The sequence below is a fragment of the Canis aureus genome, chromosome X (genome assembly GCF_053574225.1).
Source record: "Canis aureus isolate CA01 chromosome X, VMU_Caureus_v.1.0, whole genome shotgun sequence".
NCBI classification, from domain to species: Eukaryota; Metazoa; Chordata; class Mammalia; order Carnivora; family Canidae; genus Canis; species Canis aureus.
Genome location: NC_135649.1, coordinates 68816080 through 68838780, shown reverse-complemented (window position 1 = coordinate 68838780; position 22701 = coordinate 68816080). Strand labels below are relative to the sequence as shown.

At 53.4% G+C, this 22701-nt stretch overlaps 1 protein-coding gene across 9 annotated transcripts in view; it reads left to right on the top strand.

Moving 5' to 3' along the window:
* MED12 (mediator complex subunit 12) overlaps positions 1-22701 on the top strand; it is a 26710-nt gene extending 4009 nt beyond the window's left edge. The window contains exons 2-47 of one of the 9 annotated variants that reach the window (XM_077888218.1): positions 1569-1708; positions 2256-2360; positions 2572-2763; positions 2901-3060; positions 3605-3786; positions 3976-4086; positions 4224-4478; positions 4828-4974; positions 5135-5234; positions 5358-5494; positions 5713-5844; positions 6416-6542; positions 7003-7232; positions 7608-7688; positions 7818-7988; positions 8184-8328; positions 8495-8545; positions 8860-8978; positions 9175-9318; positions 9786-9949; positions 10156-10287; positions 10713-10940; positions 11116-11260; positions 11435-11555; positions 11937-12038; positions 12164-12277; positions 12530-12705; positions 12889-13068; positions 14136-14207; positions 14663-14796; positions 14967-15128; positions 15417-15528; positions 15693-15782; positions 16255-16364; positions 16538-16673; positions 16933-17094; positions 18063-18437; positions 18672-18822; positions 18976-19178; positions 19347-19421; positions 19525-19579; positions 19655-19742; positions 21278-21521; positions 21829-21945; positions 22136-22217; positions 22433-22701. In XM_077888218.1, the coding sequence (XP_077744344.1) occupies positions 1610-1708; positions 2256-2360; positions 2572-2763; positions 2901-3060; positions 3605-3786; positions 3976-4086; positions 4224-4478; positions 4828-4974; positions 5135-5234; positions 5358-5494; positions 5713-5844; positions 6416-6542; positions 7003-7232; positions 7608-7688; positions 7818-7988; positions 8184-8328; positions 8495-8545; positions 8860-8978; positions 9175-9318; positions 9786-9949; positions 10156-10287; positions 10713-10940; positions 11116-11260; positions 11435-11555; positions 11937-12038; positions 12164-12277; positions 12530-12705; positions 12889-13068; positions 14136-14207; positions 14663-14796; positions 14967-15128; positions 15417-15528; positions 15693-15782; positions 16255-16364; positions 16538-16673; positions 16933-17094; positions 18063-18437; positions 18672-18822; positions 18976-19178; positions 19347-19421; positions 19525-19579; positions 19655-19742; positions 21278-21521; positions 21829-21945; positions 22136-22217; positions 22433-22476 (6462 nt within the window). In that variant the 5' untranslated portion in view covers positions 1569-1609 and the 3' untranslated portion in view covers positions 22477-22701. Of the gene's footprint in view, positions 1-1568; positions 1709-2255; positions 2361-2571; positions 2764-2900; positions 3061-3604; positions 3787-3975; positions 4087-4223; positions 4479-4827; positions 4975-5134; positions 5235-5357; positions 5495-5712; positions 5845-6415; positions 6543-7002; positions 7233-7607; positions 7689-7817; positions 7989-8183; positions 8329-8494; positions 8546-8859; positions 8979-9174; positions 9319-9785; positions 9950-10155; positions 10288-10712; positions 10941-11115; positions 11261-11434; positions 11556-11936; positions 12039-12163; positions 12278-12529; positions 12706-12888; positions 13069-14135; positions 14208-14662; positions 14797-14966; positions 15129-15416; positions 15529-15692; positions 15783-16254; positions 16365-16537; positions 16674-16932; positions 17095-18062; positions 18438-18671; positions 18823-18975; positions 19179-19343; positions 19422-19524; positions 19743-21277; positions 21522-21828; positions 21946-22135; positions 22218-22432 lie in introns of those variants that run through there. The other 8 variants (XM_077888217.1, XM_077888215.1, XM_077888214.1 and 5 more) reach the window with 8 other exon arrangements.

Here is a 22701-nt window from a genome sequence, read left to right as displayed (position 1 = left end):
TTCTGTGGGTTAAAATTCCTCATGGTTAGCTCAAATGTTACCTCCTCCAATATGTTGTCCTCTACCCTAACAGGATTAATTTGTTTTCCCGTTGTGATTCAATAGCATTTTGTTGGTGTTACTTTGATTTGTTGTTTGCTAGTTTTGTTATTTTTAAATGTGTTGTTATCTCTTACTTTTATTTTTTTAATTTTTTATTTATTTTATGATAGTCACACAGAGAAAGAGAGAGAGAACAGAGACACAGGCAGAGGGAGAAGCAGGCTCCATGCATCAGGAGCCCGATGTGGGATTCGATCCCAGGTCTCCAGGATCGCGCCCTAGGTCAAAGGCAGGTGCCAAACCGCTGCGCCACCCAGGGATCCCTCTTACTTTTATTATAGCATTCTGTCCTTTCTCTAAAGAGCAATGCCATCACAGAAAGGGTACTGGCCCAAGAGTCAAGGAAAAAATCTTAGCCTCAGCTCTCACAGTACCTGAATGATATCAGGCAAGTGAACTTTCACTCTTTGAAAATCAGCTTCCTCATCCGCAAAATGGAGACCATTATAATCTCTAACTCATGGGGCTGTTTGCAGATTAAAGATGATGGCCGAAAGTATCTGACACTTAGTAGGTGCCTCTTTCTCAACCAGGAGTTCGTGGGCACTTAAGGAATGCATTAATGACCTTTAAGGGCTCTAAGAATGTCCCTGCAAAGTATCTAACATTTTGTACTCCTCTGTAATTTTTCTGGGAAGGGCCAAAGCGTCCATTAGCATCTTTTTTTTTTAAGGTATTTATTTATTTATTTATGATAGTCACAGAGAGAGATAGAGGCAGAGACACAGGCAGAGGGAGAAGCAGGCTCCATGCACCGGGAGCCCGACGTGGGACTCGATCCCGGGCCTCCAGGATCACGCCCTGGGCCAAAGGCAGGCGCCAAACCGCTGCGCCACCCAGGGATCCCATCCATCAGCATCTTAAAGGGGTTGTGAATTAGACAAGGTTAAGAACCTCGGTGCCAGACTATAAAGACCTTGAGGAATTAGGGCTGGCCTTTCAGGGGTTTAATAGATACTTTCTTATGCAAAAGGTTTCTAATCTTCACAATAGCCCTTTGAGGGAAGCAACAGAACACCCATTTTTCAGATGCAGAAACTCAGAAAGGAAGAAGTGGTTTAGAGTAAAAGACAGAGTCCCTAACTGATGCAAATACACTGGAGCACCGATTCCAGGCCCAAAACCCAGCGAAGCCCCGGGACCCCAGTTTCAGCCAGAGCTCGGCGCCGCGGCTGCCTGCCTCCTCGCGGGGTCGCACCCCCGCCGGCCCACTGGCCCGCTCCAGGCTGTGTCACAGACTTGGGGAGTGAAATTGATTTTCGGCCGCGCGGAGCTCCGCCCCACGCCGGGCTGGGCCCCGCCCCCGCTGCAGTCGGTATTGTCCGACGGTTCCCGGCGTCCCTCGGTTCTCCTCGGTAGTTTCCGGCAACGATCGAGAGTTTCTAACGTCCCCCCTGTTGTCTCTCGGCTGCGGTCCTCGCAACCGCCGCCCCCCTTTTCGGTTCCCTCTCCCCCTCCCCCCTCAGCCGGCCCCGGCAGGCGCCTCTGGCGCTACGGGCTGGGCAAGATGGCGGCCTTCGGGATCTTGAGCTACGAACACCGGCCACTGAAGCGGCCGCGGCTGGGCCCTCCCGATGTGTACCCGCAAGATCCCAAACAGAAGGAGGTGCGTTCAAAAATCGGGGCTCTCGAGGGGCCTGAGGCGGGCGATCGGCAGAGGAGGAAGCATTGATGGTTGGGGGGGGCGGGGCGGTTCGGTGGGAGCCAAAGTCCCAAAACGGGTTAAGAGTAAAGTGGGCTGGTGTGGGAGAGTGGGACCTGGTGGGGGGGAGGAGGCTCTTGGGTGTGAATAGGGAATGATGTAGGGGCCACGCCGGAGGCGCCCCCCTCCACACACACACACACACACACACACACCTCAGAAAGTTGTCTCAGGCAGCTTGGCGAGCTGCGGCTGCTTGCAAGCTTGCAAGGAAGAGTGATACTGAGCGAGCGCTGGGTGGTTGGAAATCTTAGTGACTGTGGGGGTGAGGGTGGGGTCCAAAGGAATATAAGGGCCTAGCTTTAAATAACAATCTGCTCTACTCAGAGTCCTCCTACCTTTTTTCCCCCTCCGTTGTTCTCTTCTCCTGCCCTCCTCTTCCACCACCACCACCCCCAAGGGGGAAAAAATAAAATAAAGGAAAAGCTAAAATGTCTTTTTCCTGCCTCAGGATGAACTGACAGCCTTGAATGTAAAACAAGGTTTCAATAACCAGCCTGCTGTCTCTGGGGATGAACATGGCAGTGCCAAGAACGTCAACTTCAATCCTGCCAAGGTGAGACAACCCTGCCAAGCTGAAGAAAAAGGCTGGAAGAATCTGAGGAGGGGCAAAGGCCCTGGGTTGGGAAGAACCAAAGGGATGACCTGAATGGCTGGCTGAGTGTTCCTTCGTGGCTTCATGCCGCCACATTGGTATTTGCCTGTCAGAGGCGTGAGTGCCTCTCTGCCCCTTCTTCCCACCCTGAAGTATAGTTTTCTTTCCTCAGATCAGTTCCAACTTCAGCAGCATTATTGCAGAGAAGTTACGTTGTAACACTCTCCCTGACACTGGTCGCAGGAAGCCCCAAGTGAACCAGAAGGACAACTTCTGGCTGGTGACTGCACGATCCCAGAGTGCCATTAACACCTGGTTCACTGACCTGGCTGGCACCAAGCCACTCACACAACTAGCCAAAAAGGTGAGGTGCTAGTTCCTGATCTCCAGGCCAAGGTGGGGAGCATGGGTATGAAGTAACTATCCTATTCTCAGATGAAGCTACATGGTTGCCAGCTTGTGGTAGTCATAGAGATCTCACTGTTTACAATGTCTGTCCAGGTCCCCATTTTCAGTAAGAAGGAAGAAGTCTTTGGGTACTTAGCCAAATACACAGTGCCTGTGATGCGGGCCGCCTGGCTCATCAAGATGACCTGTGCCTACTATGCAGCAATTACTGAGACCAAGGTTAAGAAGAGACATGTCATTGACCCCTTCATGGGTGAGTACCTCCTAATACCAGGGGTCCCACCACTGATGGCATCAAGGAGTGACATAGAGACCCTTGGTATTGTTCTCCTTCCTCAATACTAAGGGTCTCTCTGATGTTTCTGCTTGCATCTTACACTCAATTGGTAAATACTGAGTACCTTGAGTATCTACTGGGTACATGTCCCAGGCTGTCAAGGTGATTGGTACCTTATTCCCGCCATCAGGGTGCTTCTTATCTGATAGGGATGCTAAGGCATGTGTATGAGTCCCATAATTAAACATAGAAAGTGTGTCTATGTGTATGTATGTGTGCGTGTCTCAAAAGAGCAGGTGAAAGGTTTTTTGAGATTTCAGTGGACAGAAAGATTACTTTCTTTGGGGGACACCTGGGAAGGCTTCAGGAAGGTGGCGTTTGGCCAGAGCCTAGGAGGATGAATAGGATTTAGAAGTATGGCAATTGGGGGGTGGTTGGCGTGGGCATGGGAGAGGGACACAGAAGATGTACTAAGGAGAGGGATGGTATAAAATAGCCCCTGTTCCCGTCTTTCCCCTAGAATGGACTCAGATCATCACCAAGTACTTATGGGAGCAGCTGCAAAAGATGGCTGAATATTACCGTCCAGGGCCCACAGGCAGTGGGGGCTGTGGTTCCACTATAGGGCCCTTGCCCCATGACATAGAGGTGGCTATCCGGCAGTGGGACTACAATGAGAAGCTGGCAATGTTCATGTTTCAGGTAGGAAGAAGGGCATGTCCCTTGAAGCCATGGTGGAGCCTGGCCTCACATTCTGCTAGTCCAGGACAGAGTCTACCTGTCAGCTTGGCCTAGATATGGCTCTCTTCCTCCTTTCATTTACTTTGTTTGCCTTATCTCTAATAGTCCCCCCCAGGGAAACTAATACTCTTCCTACCCCTTGGACCATAGGATGGAATGCTGGACAGACACGAGTTCCTGACCTGGGTACTTGAGTGTTTTGAGAAAATCCGTCCTGGAGAGGATGAATTGCTTAAACTGCTGCTGCCCCTGCTGCTCCGAGTAAGGCCTAGGATTTGGGGGCACGGCGGCAGGGGGCGGGGAAGGTGGGGAGCCTAGGGAGGGTTTGAGGAGGAATAAGATGTGAGTTCAATGTCCCTTGTAGAGACCTGAGGGTTTTAATCGGCATGTCTTTACAGTACTCGGGGGAATTCGTTCAGTCTGCATACCTCTCCCGCCGCCTTGCCTACTTCTGTACCCGGAGGCTGGCCTTGCAACTGGACGGCATGAGCACTCACTCATCTCACGTTATATCCGCTCAGTCGACAAGCACACTGCCCACCACCCCTGCTCCTCAGCCCCCAACCAGCAGCACACCCTCTACACCCTTTAGTGACCTACTGATGTGCCCTCAGCACCGGCCCCTGGTTTTTGGCCTCAGCTGTATCCTTCAGGTAGGTGCCAGGTGGGCCCAAGGAGGCATTAAGAGGCATCCTGAGAAGAGTGGGATGCCCATCCTGGAGAATGGGGGTGATTCTAAATAGGAGGTGGGAACAAGCACGGAGCACTTGCTTAGAGATTATTGCTTCTCATCCTTGGGGGGTGTTAGTTCCTTTCCAGGACCAGAGTAGGCCCAAAGGCTTTGAGGAGAGTGGATGTGGGGAGGGGCTCAGAGGTGGAGTAGTGATACACCAAGGACCTGGAATAATGTTGGGTCAGAAATATAAGGGTCAGGTCTTCTGGTGGGCTTCTAGAAATGTAGTCATGGTGACTGAGTTTGATTTAGCTATTCTTGTCTGGCAGACCATCCTCCTGTGTTGTCCTAGTGCCCTAGTTTGGCACTACTCGCTGACCGACAGCCGCATTAAGACTGGCTCACCACTTGACCACCTGCCTATTGCCCCCTCCAACCTGCCCATGCCAGAGGGCAACAGTGCCTTTACTCAGCAGGTAAGTCTCACCCGTAGCCTGGTACCCCTGGATTGAGATGGAAAGCTGAATTGCTCTTTCAGAAGTGGTGACTTGGAGTCTGGTGCTGTCCTTTTCATCTGGGCCTTGGCCTTCTGTATACTTTGGTGCATTCTGAAAGCCTTCCTTCCCTGTAATACAGGTCCGTGCAAAGTTGCGTGAGATTGAGCAGCAGATCAAGGAGCGAGGACAGGCAGTTGAGGTTCGCTGGTCTTTTGATAAGTGCCAGGAAGCTACTGCAGGTGGGTGCCAGAGGACAAAGAGTAAGAAGAATGTATGAGGAAAGAATGGTAAGGACCTATCACTCTGAGAGTCAGGATGACTGGGCCTCTGGTTAAGTCCCCTTTACTGCTTTTCCTCCTGAGGCTTCACCATTGGACGGGTGCTCCATACTTTGGAAGTGTTGGACAGCCATAGTTTTGAACGCTCTGACTTCAGTAATTCTCTCGACTCCCTTTGTAACCGAATCTTTGGATTGGGGCCTAGCAAGGATGGGCACGAGGTAAGCAAGAAGGGGACTGGAAGGGGCAAAAAACGTTGCAAGGGCAATAGTACACATGAGGGGAAGGCATGGCAAGGCACAGATACTGGAGATGTCTGAGGAGATGTCCTTACTGGGTCTGGGAGGTTTTAGGATGGGACCCAATTTTGTAGGAATTGGGGCATGGTTCCGTATCCTCAACCCTACTTTACTCACCCCCGTCTTTTTTTGGTCTCCAGATCTCCTCGGATGATGACGCCGTAGTATCATTACTGTGTGAATGGGCTGTCAGCTGCAAGCGTTCTGGTCGGCATCGTGCTATGGTGGTAGCCAAGCTGCTAGAGAAGAGACAGGCTGAGATTGAAGCTGAGGTGAGGTAGCAGAGATAAGAGAATAAAGTTGGGGGCACCTGGGTAGTTCAGTCGGTTAGGCACCTTCCTTCCATTCAAGTCATGATCCTGGAGTCCTAGGATCAGGCCCCACGTCGGGCTCCCTACTCAATGGAGAGTCTGCTTTTCCCTCTGCCCCTCACCCCACTTATGCCCTCTCTTGCTTTCAAATAAATAAAATCTTAAAAAGAGAGAGGGAGAGAGAGAGAGAGAGAGAGAGAGAGAATGCAGTTAGCCAATGGAGTAGTGGCAGCTGGGGTTGGAGACAGAGCTGAGCAGTGGAACTGAAGTTCAGGTGAGAATAAAGAAGGGATAGGGAACGTAAAAGGGAGGCTGAGGACATAAGGGCAAAAGTAGAAAGGAGACCGATGTTGGAGTTAGGGAAGCAGGCAGGGATTCAGTTGGGAGGCGGTAAAGGAAATGGAGGTCAAAGCAGGGATGGAAGCCAAGAGCCTGGGGATGGAAGCAAAATAGATGGCAGTTCAAACATGACCCATAGAAAGGTGAAGAAACAGCAAAACTGATGCTTAGGGTTTATTTTCTCACCTTACAGCGTTGTGGAGAGTCAGAAGCCGCAGATGAGAAGGGTTCCATTGCCTCTGGATCCCTTTCTGCTCCTAGTGCTCCCATCTTCCAGGATGTCCTCCTGCAGTTTCTGGATACCCAGGCTCCCATGCTGAGTATGGACTCCTGCCCCCTTCTGGTTCCCTCCGCCTAGTTACCCACCACTGTCACCAGGAAGCATAATTAAGGGCTTTCTGGTGTACATTTCTGTCTTGGGCTTTATGCAGACTGGTTTTCAGACATGATTCTAGCTTCTGATTATCTTGGAGTTTAACAGAATAAAAGGATAAGGAAAAGAGTAAAAACAACAGACAACGGAAGCATTCTCACATATAAATAGCAGCAAGGATGCTGTATTCCTTTCCAAGACGAGGTGCAGGGCAGGAGGAGGGTTAACCAACTATACTTTGTCCCTCAACAGCTTTGGGTTTTTTTTGGGTGGGGGTGGAGGGGTGTCATTCTTCTTCTGGCCTACCTCAGGTACTCTAGGAACACCAGGTCTTAGGTGTGTTTCTCTCCCTTGCTGCCCATTTCTTGTGCCCTCCTGACACCTCTATTCTTGTTCTATCCCTGCAGCGGACCCCCGAAGTGAGAGTGAGCGAGTGGAGTTCTTCAACTTAGTCCTGCTTTTCTGTGAACTGATTCGGCATGATGTTTTCTCACACAACATGTATACTTGCACCCTCATCTCACGGGGGGACTTGGCCTTTGGAGCCCCCGGTCCCCGGCCTCCATCCCCCTTTGATGACCCCGCTGATGACTCGGAGCGCAAGGAGACCGAGGGCAGCAGCAGTAGCAAGCTGGAGGTGAGCACGCTTTGTCCTGCCCCGGCTCCTTTCTTTGGGTGTTCCCAGCTTCCTGGTTCCCACAGTCCTCCGGGAATCCCTTCCCCTAACATAAGGAGGATAGTATTGGCCCAGGGGTGCTTTGGGGCTGGCCAAGCCCTCTTGCACCTGCTGTTGGCATCTGCTCCTCACAGCAGGGTGAGGTGCTCTGATCCCCACTTTTAAGCTGGAGGGAACAGCATGAGGTGGGTAAGTGACCCGTCAGAGAGCTCGACTGCAGAGCCACAGCTTCTCCCCATCGTAGTCTCCTCTCTCCGACTTTGCAGTTGACCCTTCTAGATGGTGGGGAGCCATTCCCCAGGCGAAAGCAACTTGGCTTATGTTCTGTGCCCCCAGGACCCAGGGCTCTCAGAGTCCATGGACATTGACCCTAGTTCCAGTGTGCTTTTCGAGGACATGGAGAAACCTGATTTCTCAGTGAGTTCAACCCTGGTATGGAAGAACCCAGCTCCCGAGGTCCTGCCCTTATGCCTCTTCAGGGGAATCTCTTTGTGCCCTGACCCCCTTTCCTCCCTCTAACTGTTCTGCCCTCTCACCTTCCCTTAGTTGTTCTCCCCTACTATGCCCTGTGAGGGGAAGGGCAGTCCATCCCCCGAGAAACCAGATGTTGAGAAGGAGGTGAAGCCCCCACCCAAGGAGAAGATAGAAGGGACCCTTGGGGTTCTTTATGACCAGCCACGACATGTGCAGTATGCCACCCACTTTCCCATCCCCCAGGTACTGTTCCCCCAGCCCCTGGAGACCGTGGGTTTGGAGCCGAGGTTTCTGTTCAAGGACTGTTCTGAGGGGTTGGAGCCATCGTTGCGGGCATGGTGTGCTGGGAAGGGCTGGGAGGCTGAGGAGCAGGGGGCATGCTTTTAAGAGGAGGGAAGGAGCTCCGTGCTGGAGTCTGATGGTGCTGCCGGGATGCAGGAGGAGTCATGCAGCCATGAGTGCAACCAGCGGTTGGTCGTACTGTTTGGGGTGGGAAAGCAGCGAGATGATGCCCGCCATGCCATCAAGAAAATTACCAAGGATATCCTGAAGGTTCTGAACCGCAAAGGGACAGCAGAAACTGGTGGGTTTGAGGCTCCCGAAACAGAGCTCCCCCAAAGAATGCCCTAGTCAGTCTCCCCTTCCCCAGCACAGGGAACCCCCGGTCATGTCCCAATGTCCTGTCTCTTGGAGTCTCCTGAGAGCTCTAGTCCTTTTGAAACTTCCCCCCTCATTCCCCTCCTCTGCAGACCAGCTTGCTCCTATTGTGCCTCTGAATCCTGGAGACCTGACATTCTTAGGTACCTCACAGTAAGCCCCATACTGCCCGCCCTTCCCCCTCCCCTCCCTCGACCTAGCACCTCCCTGTATGTATTCCTCTAAGGTCCATGTAGTCTGTGGTCCTCCAGACCTCAGCTTCACTGTCCCCTTCCCTTCATCCCCCCCTTCCCCCTCCTCAACCCTCCTTTCCCTTTTCCCTTTCTCCCTCCCACCCTTCCTCCCCGCCTTCCTCCCCCTGGCCCTCCCCCCACCCCCCCCATAGCCTTCTCTCCCTACCCCCAGTCAACTAGTTATCTTCCCTCTCCTGACTGGTCCCTCTCCACTGTCCCCTCAGGTGGGGAGGACGGGCAGAAGCGGCGGCGCAACCGGCCTGAAGCCTTCCCCACTGCCGAAGACATCTTTGCTAAGTTCCAGCACCTTTCACATTATGACCAGCACCAGGTCACGGCTCAGGTGAGGGCCTAAGCCCTGCCCCCTTCCCACATTCTGCTGGCCTGCTCTGTTTTCCTTTCCTCCTTCTCCCTCTCCCCACCCCACCACCAGGCACTAGGCTGATTCCCAGTCTCATCCCCTTCCATCTTCCTTTTCTGGCTTCCCTGGTTCTCCCCACCTCTTTCCACTACTGTCTCACTCCTTCTGCCTTTATCAGGTCTCCCGGAATGTTCTGGAGCAGATCACGAGCTTTGCCCTTGGCATGTCATATCACTTGCCTCTGGTGCAGCATGTGCAGTTCATCTTTGACCTCATGGAATATTCGCTCAGCATCAGTGGCCTCATCGACTTTGCCATCCAGGTGGGGAAGTTAGGGGGATCAGGGGGGAGGAAGGCATTTGTACCATAGAGGGTCACCAGGGTGGGCGGCATAGGGGCTCAAGCCGGTGTCCTGGGCCACTTAGGAGGGGCAAGAAGGCCAGCACGATGGGAGCCAGAGAGTGAAGGGGAACAGGAGCTAAGCAGGCAGGACTAGAGGCTTGCATGCTCTGCATAGAGGCCCAAGAACTAGTTTATAAAGTGTTGGGGGCAGAGCGTCCTCCCACTGTAGAGTTCACAGAATCATATTCTAGAGACCGGTGAGATCGTCCATGTGGTTTGTGGCTTGTGTCGTTAATAGAATAAAGGATAGTGGCATATGGCAACAGGGCTCTCCCAGAATGAGGCACCTCAGGCCTGCCTTGGCCATTCCCTCACAGGCAGGGTGGGTATATATAACACATGGGCCTCTTCTCATTTCTCACCACCCCCCACCACTCTCTCTGCTAGCTACTAAACGAACTGAGCGTGGTTGAGGCCGAGTTGCTCCTCAAGTCCTCGGATCTGGTGGGCAGCTACACCACCAGCCTGTGTCTGTGCATCGTGGCTGTCCTGCGGCACTACCATGCCTGCCTCATCCTCAACCAGGACCAGATGGCACAGGTCTTTGAGGGGTAAGTGGGGCTGCAGGATAATCATGCACGTGACCCCGTGAATGCTGATGGAAGTGACCCCCAAAAGACTTGGGGAAGCTACCTTGCCATTTGGGCAGACAGGGGAGAGTATCGCCAAGAGTTGTGAGTCTGTGGCCAGGGACCTTTGTGTCTTCACCTGTGCACACCACCCACTGCCCCATCTTGACTTCGCCCTCTTGTGACAGGCTGTGTGGCGTAGTGAAGCATGGGATGAACCGATCAGATGGCTCCTCTGCAGAACGCTGTATCCTTGCTTATCTCTATGATCTGTACACCTCCTGTAGCCATTTAAAGAGCAAATTTGGGGAGCTCTTCAGGTAAGAGAGGTGGGAGGTAAGGGTAGAGAACAGGATCTTGTCCCATCTCCTTCCCGTTACCACTCAACTCAGGAGCAGAGCACAGCTCAGGACCCCTCTGTCTCTGCGGGGCTGTCTGGGAGCTATAGCCATCACATGTTCTTGGTTCCAAAGAGTAGGCCTGTCTCCTCCTCTTCCTTTTCAGCCTGGCCTCCGGCCCATCTCAACGGGACCCAAATTCCTTGTCCCTGCCTCCAGAGGCCCCTGTGCCTTAGTCTAACTGGGTCCCTTTCCTGCCCAGTCTGCTTTGGCCCATCTCCCCATCTCCTTTCTTGTCCCAAGGCCCCCAGCCCCTGACTTTTTTCCTTTTCTCCCTTCTCCTGACCACCCCTCTGCCCCACTGGCTCTCCTCCAACACTCCTATGTCCCTTCTGCCACCCCTGCAGCGACTTTTGCTCCAAGGTGAAAAACACTATCTACTGCAACGTGGAGCCCTCAGAATCCAACATGCGCTGGGCACCCGAGTTCATGATCGACACTCTGGAGAACCCTGCAGCTCACACCTTTACCTACACGGGGCTAGGCAAGAGTCTTAGTGAGAACCCCGCTAACCGCTACAGCTTTGTCTGCAATGCCCTTATGCACGTCTGTGTGGGGCACCATGATCCCGATAGGTATGGGGCGTCCTGAGTTGGGAACGGGCACCACGCTCCTGCCTGAGTTTGGGAGGGATGAGATGCCTGGGAGGTACTGCAACCACGGTTACTGCTGGGGTGGAGATGAGAAGTTAATGAGTCTGAGGTTTTATGGAACAAGGTTTTTCCTGAGGGCATTTATCCTTTTCCCCAGGGTGAATGACATCGCAATCCTGTGTGCAGAGCTGACTGGCTATTGCAAGTCACTGAGTGCCGAGTGGCTAGGAGTACTCAAGGCTTTATGCTGCTCCTCTAACAATGGCACTTGTGGTTTCAACGACCTCCTCTGCAATGTAGATGTGAGGCTTGCGCCAGGGTCCTGCCAGGGTGTGGGGTGGTTCCCGGGGCAGGGGGCCGGTCACAGTCATTGCAATAGTCAAGAGACAGAGTCCCACAGAGTGGAGGCCTACTGCTTTGAATTGGCCCCCTCTCTGCAGGCTGAGTCGAGATGTCTTGTCTGCTTTGTCCTCCAGGTCAGTGACCTGTCTTTTCATGACTCTCTGGCTACTTTTGTTGCCATCCTCATCGCTCGGCAATGTCTGCTCCTTGAGGATCTGATTCGCTGTGCTGCCATCCCTTCACTCCTTAATGCCGGTGAACCACCAGTCCGTAACCCTTAGAATTTCTGGATCCCAAGTTTGACTACACACTCCATGGCCACACCCTCACTGTTGAGTGTGGGGCTCCCCGCTATCACCAGAGGCCAGTTGTGTGATGGGCCTCGGGCCCAGAGCGGCCTCTTTCTAACGCTGTGTTGACTGCCCTGATCCTTCCCTGTTGTGACCCTCCTAAGGGACCCCCCCATCACACTGCAAGACAGCTGACTGCTCTGTCTCTCCTCCCCCATTATCTTGTTATTTCTCCTTTTGCCTGACTTCGCCTTCCCTTCTAGCCCCTTGCCACCCACAAACCCACGGACAGTCCACTTTTGCCCTGTCCAATTTGCTTTGTTTTCCTTTTTTTTTTTTTTTGCAGCCTGCAGTGAGCAGGACTCTGAGCCAGGGGCCCGGCTGACCTGCCGCATCCTCCTCCACCTTTTCAAGACGCCTCAACTCAATCCTTGCCAGTCAGATGGAAGTAAGTGACCCTGATCTGGGCCTAGCCAGCAGTAGAAAGTGTGGCTGCTCCCCCCCCCGCCCCACCCACTGCCTGCACCCCACTGGATCTACTTTTGCTTCTCATGACTTGGGCTCCCTCTCCAGACAAGCCTACAGTAGGAATCCGTTCCTCCTGTGACCGCCACCTGCTGGCTGCCTCCCAGAACCGCATCGTGGATGGAGCTGTGTTTGCTGTTCTCAAGGCAGTATTTGTACTTGGTATGGGGGTAGGAAGGGAGTGGTGCCAGAAGTGTGTGTGGGGTGGAGTGCCAGCTAAACTACAAAGGAAAGTCTTTCTCCCTCCTGAAGGTGGTCTCTCTGACCTTTGGGGAGGAGAGGAGGGAGGGAAGTATATTTCTGTCCCATAGGGCAGGATTTGGGGGAGTTGCTGCTTCTGTGGGTCTGGGGTGGGTCTCTACACCGTGTTCAGATCTCACTCTGCCCTCCCTATCTCCCGCCCGTGAACCACAGGGGATGCGGAACTGAAGGGTTCAGGCTTCACTGTGACAGGAGGAACAGAAGAACTTCCAGAGGAGGAGGGAGGAGGTGGCAGTGGCGGTCGGAGGCAGGGTGGCCGCAACATCTCTGTGGAGACAGCCAGTCTGGATGTCTATGCCAAGTACGTGCTGCGCAGCATCTGCCAACAGGTCAGTCTCACCTTCCCCCCATGCATCCCAAATGCCTTTATATAATAATGTCCTGTTTCCAGCCCTGATCATGCCACCTTCCTACTATACATCACGTCTCTCATCAATCCCCAGCCCATCTCCCCCTTATTCCTTACCCCCACTCACTGTTTGCCCCAGTGCCCTGGTTATCCACTTCCTCAGGAATGGGTAGGAGAGCGTTGCCTTAAATCATTGTGTGAGGATAGCAATGACCTGCAAGACCCAGTGTTGAGTAGTGCCCAGGCCCAGCGCCTCATGCAGCTCATCTGCTACCCACATCGGTTGCTGGACAACGAGGACGGGGAAAACCCCCAGCGGCAACGCATTAAGCGTATTCTGCAGGTAGGCCAAGGTGGTGAGGGTCTTAGAGGAAGCAGTGGGGCCCAGGCCCTGGGTGAAACAATGGGGACCCTGAGGGAAAAAGAGGGGGTTAGTCAAGTAGGAAGACTGAACAAGGATGTGGGCAAAAGGTGGTCAGAGCAACAGCCCCCATGTGGGTTTTGAAGTCAGGCCAGTGCAGTCCAGACCCTAAAGCCAACTGCTGGATGAGGGCATGGCTATCTGGGACTGTAGCTTATCAGTGAGAGGCGGCACAACATCTGCTAAGCCTTGTTTAAGGCCTTGCTTGTTTGGTGTTTGCTCACAGCTCAGTAACGAACAGCAGTAGTACTGCATAGCTCTTGATTACCAAGTGTCAGCTTCATGCCGAGTATTGTGCTCAGCACTCTATGTCCATGTCCATCTTCTCATTTAATCTGTCCCAACCCCCAGAAAGTAGGTAGGAGTGGCCAAGTTTGACCAAGGAGGAAACCAAGGCTTGAAGAGTTTATTAAGTAATTAGCCCAAGGTCACACAGCTAGTTTAGAGTCAGGGTGCGAGCCCAGGTGGGCCTGTGCCCCTTCCACTTTGCCATGCTGCTTCAGGCATTCAGGTAACTGAAGGGTGGAGAAATAAAGCTGTTAGAAGAGCTACAGGAATGAGTCTCTTCAGCCCAGAGGAGATAATGTTAAAGAGAGATTAACTCACATTAGCCCTTGGGTCTGTAAAGGACTTTGAACAGCTGGTTTAAAACAGCCTGCAACTTTAACATCAAAGATTTAGGGTAAGTGCTAAGCAGAACTTACCCATGTGGAGGAATGTGAAGCTCTGGAATAGGAGACAGGGGAAAGATGGGAAATCTTTCCAGAACCGTTTTTAAAATAGGCTAGATTTTTCAACGATTTTGGATCATTTTGGTGTAGTCTTTCCTAAAGATGGGGACGTGGAAGTTCCTTTCAGACCTGTAGGCATATGTGTTTCAAGGTTGTGAGAGATCAGGAGGTGGCTTAGTCAGGGTGGGGGGTAAGTGGCTGGAAATGGAGAGGGGGGACAGGATGATGATGAGCTTAGGGGTGGCGTCTCCATCACAGAACTTGGACCAGTGGACCATGCGCCAGTCTTCCTTGGAGCTGCAGCTCATGATCAAGCAGACCCCTAACAATGTGAGTTGGCACCTGGCCCTCTCTGTCCCATGCTCACTTCCAGCTCCATGTGTCAGGGGTGTGGGCTACCATAGAAGAACCTGTGTCCTATGGAACTTCAGGTTCTTGAGCTGAGAAAGAGAGGGTGGGAAGATGGCAAACGCATGGGGCTGATGAGTAGGGGGAAATGGGTCAGGAATGTTGGGGCTCGGTGGTGTGGGGGAAGATTGGCGATGGTGGTGGTGGGAGGCAGTTTCTCTGGTCACAACTGTAAGGAGGCATGTGAGGAGAAGACAGTGGGGGAATTGGAGAAATAGGGAGGCTCTGGAGGGCAGGCTCTCAGCAGAGTTGTGTCTTTCCCTCTCATTACCTTCCAGATGCCTTTCTCCGCCCTCATCTCCCATCTTTCCTGCCGTCTGTTTTCCTTCCTATCACAGTTACCTATTGAGCACCTCTGTGCCTTTCATCCTCCCCAGGAGATGAACTCCCTCTTAGAGAACATCGCCAAGGCCACAATCGAGGTTTTCCAACAGTCAGCAGAGACAGGGTCATCTTCTGGAAGCACCACAAGCAACATGCCCAGCAGCAGCAAAACAAAGCCGGTGCTCAGGTTGGGTAGAAATGCGTTCAGACCCCTCCCCTTATGACTTGTTCTCTCATAGTGTAAATGATTTCAGTCTCACAGAGATACTAGGCCTGTCCATTGGGCAGGGAGAGCATGGCTTGTTCTACCCTTGCCTGGCTCCTCTGGAACTCTGTCTACTCCCATCTGTCCTCCAGCTCTCTGGAGCGCTCTGGTGTGTGGCTGGTCGCTCCCCTCATCGCTAAGCTGCCCACCTCAGTCCAGGGGCATGTGTTAAAGGCAGCCGGAGAGGAGTTGGAGAAAGGCCAGCACCTGGGTTCCTCTTCCCGCAAAGAACGTGACCGACAAAAGCAGAAGAGGTAAAGCTGCTGTGGGGTGGAGGGGGGCAAGGATCAGGATTGAGGGTTAGAAAGGAGAGGAGGTGGGGCTGGGGAAAAAGAAAAGTTTAGATAAGTTGGGACAGAGGGGTGGGGATAAAAAAATCACAGAAAAGTGGAAAATTGGAGGGGAAGAGTGGGCACGGTTGGGCTAGAGGCTAGATCTTGAGAGGATAGGGCTGGGGCTTCTGGAATAATGAGGTTGGAAGCTACCTTTTATCCCATGGTCCTGTTCTTTCTCTTTTCCTTTTCCTTCCCTCTCTTCTCTAGCATGTCCCTGTTGAGCCAGCAGCCATTCTTATCTTTGGTGCTGACATGTCTGAAAGGGCAGGATGAGCAGCGTGAGGGCCTTCTCACCTCCCTCTATAGCCAGGTGCACCAGGTATGGGTCTCTGGGCTGCTGAGCCAGGCCAGAGGGCAGGGATGGGCACACCTGAGGCCACCGTGTACCCAGAACCTTCTGTACTTTCGGATCAACGCCTTGGGTGTTCGGGAATGGAAACGAGAAGATCCCTGAGCCGTGCGTTATGCTTGTTTCTGTCTCAGATTGTGAATAATTGGCGGGATGACCAGTACTTAGATGACTGCAAACCAAAGCAGCTAATGCACGAGGCTCTCAAGCTGCGGCTCAATCTGGTGAGAGGGCAGCTGGGGAGACGAAAGACAAGGGTGAGATAGAACTGCACTGCAGAGCCCCCCTCTTGCCTGTCAAGGGCAGGTGGGCGCAAAGATGGAGGGCCTAGTTGCTTCTGAGTCTTCAAAATATTAACCTGGAGCTCCTAAAGACACTGGACCTAAAAGTGGTTGAGGGCCTGGATCCTTGCAGAGACCTGGGCCCTAGGAGCCCTAGAAACCCATTGTGGAATGTTGAGTGGGATCCTGGACATCCCTTAGTCCAGCCCCCATCATTTCATAATTAAGGAAATGGAGGCCCTGAGGTGCCAAGAATTAAGTCATTGGCCCAAAATCATGTAGCAGATCACACGTACAACTGAAACATGCCCTGTGGTGTGCTAAGCCACAGCCAGGCCAGGTTATGGTCTAAGCTTTCCCTAAATGCTAGACTTTACCCCTGAACCATCTGACTGACTTCTTGTGGCCCTGGCAGGTGGGGGGTATGTTTGACACGGTGCAGCGCAGTACCCAGCAGACTACGGAGTGGGCTGTGCTCCTCCTGGAGATCATCATCAGCGGCACTGTCGACATGCAGTCCAACAAGTAAAGCATCCCCACCCCCTTCAGTTTTGTGCCCAAGAGGAACTCCCTTCCCCCACACCGGGTGCACGACCCACTATAACTGGTGTGGCCCTCTCTGCTTGCATCCTACCCTGAGGCCTTTGTCTGTCTTAGCCTCTTTCCTCTCTGGTTTTTTCCTGGGCCTCTCCTCACAGCGAGCTCTTCACCACGGTGCTGGACATGCTGAGCGTGCTCATCAACGGGACTCTGGCCGCGGACATGTCTAGCATCTCTCAAGGCAGCATGGAGGAGAACAAACGTGCCTACATGAACCTGGTCAAGAAGCTGCGGGTGAGCAGGGGAGGCAAGGCCGGGCGGCTCCATTCCCTTTCCCCTTGACCTTGGGTATGCCACCCAGCCTCAGGGACTTCGTTCTGGTCCAGATCTGGCCATCTCCCCTCCCTGTTTGCGTCTCCTTTCTGTTTGTTCTTTGTACTGGGAGGGTTTACTGAATGTCATCTTCATGCCTATTTCTCTGCTGTCCCCTGAGACTCCTCATCCCTCTTTATCTGTGTCCTTGAACTCTCGCCCCATCTTCCTATGCCCACAGAAAGAGCTGGGGGAGCGCCAGTCAGACAGTCTGGAAAAAGTTCGCCAGCTGCTGCCACTGCCCAAGCAGACCCGAGACGTCATCACGTGTGAGCCACAGGGCTCCCTCATTGATACCAAGGGCAACAAGATTGCCGGCTTCGATTCCATCTTCAAGAAGGAGGCACGTCGCCTTTTCTTCCCATCCCTGTTCCTACCCCAGCATTATCCCCCCACGCACAGCTCTTTCCCTGCCTTTGGGCAAGAGCTTTCCCTATGTCAACCTTGTAGCTACGGCAGGCTCAGCAGGCCAGGGAATCCATCAGGCTCTGCTGGTGAGCACCGTCTCTGGGATGTGGAGTTGATCACTAATTTTTTTTTAGGTTTCTCTCCCCATCTTGGAAGCTTCATCCTCTTTCCTGGGTCTGTCCCTCCAGCTCTCCCTACCTTCCCCATCCACACCCACCTTTGAACTTACCACCCGTTTCTCGGCCCCCTGTCCTCCTCCATCCAGCCTATACCCCACCCATCTGTCTGGCTGCCTGCTGGGTCTGTTATCCCTTCATTCCTCTGCCCCAACCCAGCCATCTCTGCACAAATTTCTCTGTCCCTTCTGTCTGTCAGTTGTGATATTTTTTGAGTAACCAGAATCTTTGTGGAAAGCAGAGAGGGGGAAGGAAAAGAAGATGCAGGGTCTAACATCCAAAGTCTGACCCGGTCATACATACAGTGTCTTCATGTCTTTTCCTGGCCCGCCTATCTATCTGTCTGGGTGGCTCTCTGTGTATCTCTCTCTGGTTCTCATTTGTCCTTTCTTGGTGTCTCTCCACTCACCTCTTTGTCTCTCCCTCCCCGTTCCCATCTCTGTCTTCCTCTGAACCTCAGTGCCTGTGTCCATCTCTGCTCCGCTGGCCCTTCGCCCTCTCCCCCTCTTAACTCTCTGTCTGCTCTGTGTGTGCATGTGTGTATGTGTTGCTATATATCCATGTTCGTGTCCATCTGCTTCCTCTCACTGTCTCCCCTGACCCTACCCACACCCTTGTCATCTCCTCTTATTGCCTGCAGATACTTCCACCTCTCCTGCAGACCCTCAAGGTCTGTCTCCCACTTTCCAAATCTTAGCAGCTCACTGTTTCTCATTTTCTGGAGCAGGGTCTACAGGTTTCCACCAAACAAAAGATCTCTCCCTGGGATCTTTTTGAGGGCTTGAAGCCATCAGCACCACTCTCTTGGGGATGGTTTGGAACGGTTCGAGTCGACCGGCGAGTGGCCCGAGGAGAGGAACAGCAGCGGTTGCTGCTCTACCACACACACCTGAGGCCCCGGCCCCGTGCCTATTACCTGGAGCCACTTCCACTGCCACCAGAAGATGAGGAGCCCCCTGCTCCCACCCTGCTAGAGCCTGAGAAAAAGGCTCCAGAGCCCCCCAAAACTGACAAACCTGGGGCTGCCCCACCCAGTACAGAGGAACGCAAGAAGAAGTCCACCAAGGGCAAGAAACGCAGCCAGCCAGCCCCCAAGACAGAGGTTAGTGCTGCCTCGCCTGGCCCCCCACTTATGCTTCTTCTACAGAAAAGCCTTCTCCCTCTCTCTCCATGATTCTGTGCCGTTTCTGGTTCCTGGGGGCAATGGGGAAGAGGTGCCATTAGCATTACAAAAGTGAGCCATGTAGGTCTAGCTCATCTTCACTCCTGGTACCGCACCTCACCCCACCCCACTGAGCTATGGCCCACTCACCTTCCTCCTCTGCTGTTCACACAGGATTATGGAATGGGCCCAGGGAGGAGTGGCCCCTATGGCGTGACGGTGCCTCCGGACCTCCTACACCATGCTAACCCCAGTTCCATATCCCATCTCAGCTACAGGCAGGGCTCCATAGGCCTGTACACCCAGAATCAGCCACTACCTGCAGGTAAGTGCCAGCCCCTAGGAAGGAGAGTTATCTGAACATTCCCCGCACCAGGGGGACAATGACACATCCCTGAGGATCTGTGGGTGACCAGGACACTGAGCAGGGACTGAGGGGACAAGGAGCCTGGAGAGATCAGCCCATTCCTCTTTCTAGGTGGCCCTCGCGTGGACCCATACCGCCCTGTGCGGTTGCCAATGCAGAAGCTGCCGACCCGACCACCTTACACTGGAGTGCTGCCCACAACCATGACTGGAGTCATGGGGATAGAACCCTCCTACAAGACCTCTGTATACCGACAGCAGCAGCCCACCGTGCCCCAAGGACAGCGCCTTCGCCAACAGCTCCAGGCAAAGATAGTGAGAGGGGCAGTAGGGAGGGTCGTTAGGGAGAGGGGCTCTGGAGGGTCACAGGACTGAGGAGACACTGGGGATCTTCACAAGGCCTTGCAGAGCAGGAGATACAAGAAACAAGATGGCTAAAAGCATTTCCCGAGTTTGAGTTTGTCTCTTTTTTCCCTTTAGCAGAGTCAGGGGATGTTGGGACAGTCAACTGTCCATCAGATGACTCCCAGCTCTTCCTACGGTTTGCAGACCTCCCAGGTGAGGGCATAAGAGGATGTCAGTGGGGAAGGTGGGGGGCTTGAGGCTAGCTGCTCTGCACAGTCTTGGCCTTGACCCCCTTCTCTCTCCTCCTCTTCTCCAGGGCTATACTCCTTATGTTTCTCATGTGGGATTGCAGCAACACACAGGCCCTGCAGGTACCATGGTGCCCCCCAGCTACTCCAGCCAGCCTTATCAGAGCACCCACCCTTCTACCAATCCTACTCTTGTAGATCCTACTCGCCACCTGCAACAGCGGCCCAGTGGCTATGTGCACCAGCAGGCCCCAACCTACGGACATGGGTTGACCTCCACCCAAAGGTACCCGAGGCATCTGGGGGGCTATGAAGACACACTGGGCTGGGAAGGCACATCTGGCTGGGGAGAACTTGTGCCAGGAAGTGATGGAACTAGTCAGAACTCTTGCAGATATGAAGAACACTTATCTGGCCACAAAATGCCAGAGCTGGAAGGGAACCTGGCGACCAGTAGTCTTCTGTCCGCTTGCCTGATATTTCTTCGAGGCCCAGAGAGAGAAATATCCTTCCTACAGCTATGATAAGGAGAGATAAGGGATTCTTAGATGTGGTGTGTGGTAAGGACTCATCCAGCCGGTAGTAGAGTGGTTCCACACTGGAACAGATGAGCCAGCAAGCCCTCCCACCATGCTGAATGCCAGTCAGGCCTTTTAGTTAAGATGTGGGAGTCACATCTTGGGGCTCTGCAGCTTAGGTTTTAGAATACCAGGGAGTGGACCAGAGGAAAGCCCTTTACTTTGAAATATCAGTTGGCCGTCCACCATGTGGCCCACACTATGCCAGGATGGGGTAGGGTGAGAAGAGATCTTTAGAAAATACAAGGTCCCTTACCACAGAGAACCTTTCATCTGGTTGGGCTGGTGAGACTTAACAGAAGAACATCTAAAGACTATGGTGAGGAGAGGTATGATCAGGTGTGTGGCTGTACACCATGAAGTAAATGGGAATTCAGAAAAAGGTATGGGATGTCTTCATGGGCCTCAGTCATTGAAGAGTTTCATAAAGGAGGTGCGATTGGAGTTGGCCTTCGAAGGATAGCTGTAATTTGGATTTGCGGAGTGAAGGATGAGAAAGGGGAGTCTGGGTAGACGACACAACATGAACAAAGATGTAGGGGCCAGAGTGAGGGGGGTGACTGGGAGGGGATGGGAAGAAGAGTGTGGATAGAGTGTAAAATTGTTGCTGGGGCAGTAGCAGGAGCTAGGCCAGGGAGGGGCAGGGCAAGTGAGACAGTCCCTGAAAGAGTTCTTTTGATTGGGAGAGCCATATAGTGAGTTGATGTGTTGACAGATGAATATGGGATGCAGGGATAGGATGCATGGGGAAGGAGACGGAAGAATGAAGATAGAGAGCCTGGCCAGCCAGCCAGGAGGTAGCCTGTTGCTGTGCTATACGTGGGAGGGCGAAAGAGCAGTAGAAGTCAGTAGTTTTTCAGATTCTGAAATGTCATTGGGTACCACCACTACCACCAATAGCAGAAAGCACCTCAGTGGGTGCCTCTCCTATCCTAAGACCAGTTTTTGTTCTCGTAAGAGCAAAACAGCAAAAGCAGGATTGGAAGATGCCTCACTGTGAAGGATATGAACCACTAAATCGGGGTGATGTCTTTGCCCCTTACTCCCCAACCTAGAAGTGTGTCAGAACCCAGAAGGGCCCTTCTGGTTAGTGCTGGGAGGGATGAGTAGAACGACTTATTTAGGTTTTCTTCAGGTCAGGGACCTGAGACATCTACTCCTCCCCTACCCCTCAACCCCCTCATCCCTCTATCCCCTCACCCCCCCAGCCATGCCTTGAGCTTCGGACCACTGGTCTTCGCAGGTTTTCACACCAGACCCTGCAGCAGGCACCCATGATAGGTACCATGACTCCTCTGGGTGCGCAGGGCGTCCAGGCCGGCGTGCGATCGGCGTCCATCCTGCCTGAGCAGCAGCAGCAGCAGCAACAGCAGCAACAGCAGCAGCAGCAGCAGCAACAGCAGCAACAGCAGCAGCAGCAGCAGCAGCAGCAGCAGCAACAACAGCAGTATCACATCCGACAGCAGCAACAGCAGCAGATTTTGCGGGTGAGGCCCCAGGCCTTCAAGTGGGACCTGGGCACCCCCGGAGGGGGAGAGGCAGGTGCTCTTCCAGGGTTTGACATGATGGTGAACCGAGTGAAGCCGGCACCCACTCCCTGGAGCACCCCAAGCACGCAGTAGGGGCCTGAGAAGTTCCTACCCTCCCCCCTGTGTCCCCCCCCACCCCCGCCACTGGCTTCTGGGGTGGTCAGTGGGATCTCCCTGGGAGTCTTGCGCTATTAAGGGGGACAGTGGACCAGTTCCCCTCCCCAGAGCCACCACCATGTCTGAGGCTCACTGCCCTTGTTTGTAGCAGCAGCAGCAGCAGCAACAGCAGCAGCAGCAGCAGCAGCAGCAACAACAACAGCAGGCACACCAGCAGCAGCAGCAGGCAGCTCCTCCCCAGCCCCAGCCCCAGTCCCAGCCCCAGGTAGCTGCTGGGCCATAGCCCCTGGCTCAGGGACAGTTGCCCAGGTTGGGCACAGCATTTTGGGGGCAGTGGGGGGGTGAGTAGAGGTGGGAGGCAAGGTGGGGCACTCCAAAAAGGGGGTCAGGAGATGAGGATGAAAAAGGAAGCGGAAAGTTCGAGATCAGTCTTCCACTTCCGGTTTCCACCTCAGTTCCAGCGCCAGGGGCTTCAGCAGACACAGCAACAGCAACAGACAGCAGCTTTGGTCCGGCAGCTCCAACAACAGCTTTCTAGTAAGCCTGTTTTCCTCCCTAGGGAGAGCCCCAGGGACTACATGGTGGTGGGGGGGCGGGGAGGGCAGGTGACCGCTTCAGGCCCAGGTTGGGGTGGGGTGATGGGTGTGAAGCATGGCATCCTGTCCCTTACTTTGGTACTCAAATAGCCTTTCTCCTACATACCTATATCCTTGCCTGGTCTCCCAGCCCTGATGACCTCTGGTTTTCCACAGATACCCAGCCACAGCCCAGTACCAACATATTTGGACGCTACTGAGCCATCTGGAAGAACTGCCTGGATGTAGCCCCACCCCTTCCTATTAATTCCCAGTCCCCTTCTTGGGCTAGCACCAGTAGTGGTTGGGGCTCTTCCCTCAGGCTCCATTTTTAATAAGTTTTTAGTATTTTTGTTAATGTGAGGCATTGAGCTGTTGGGTTTTGTATATTATTTATATAGAGACCCCAGAGCTGTTGCACCCAATACACAGAGCTTCTTTGCAAA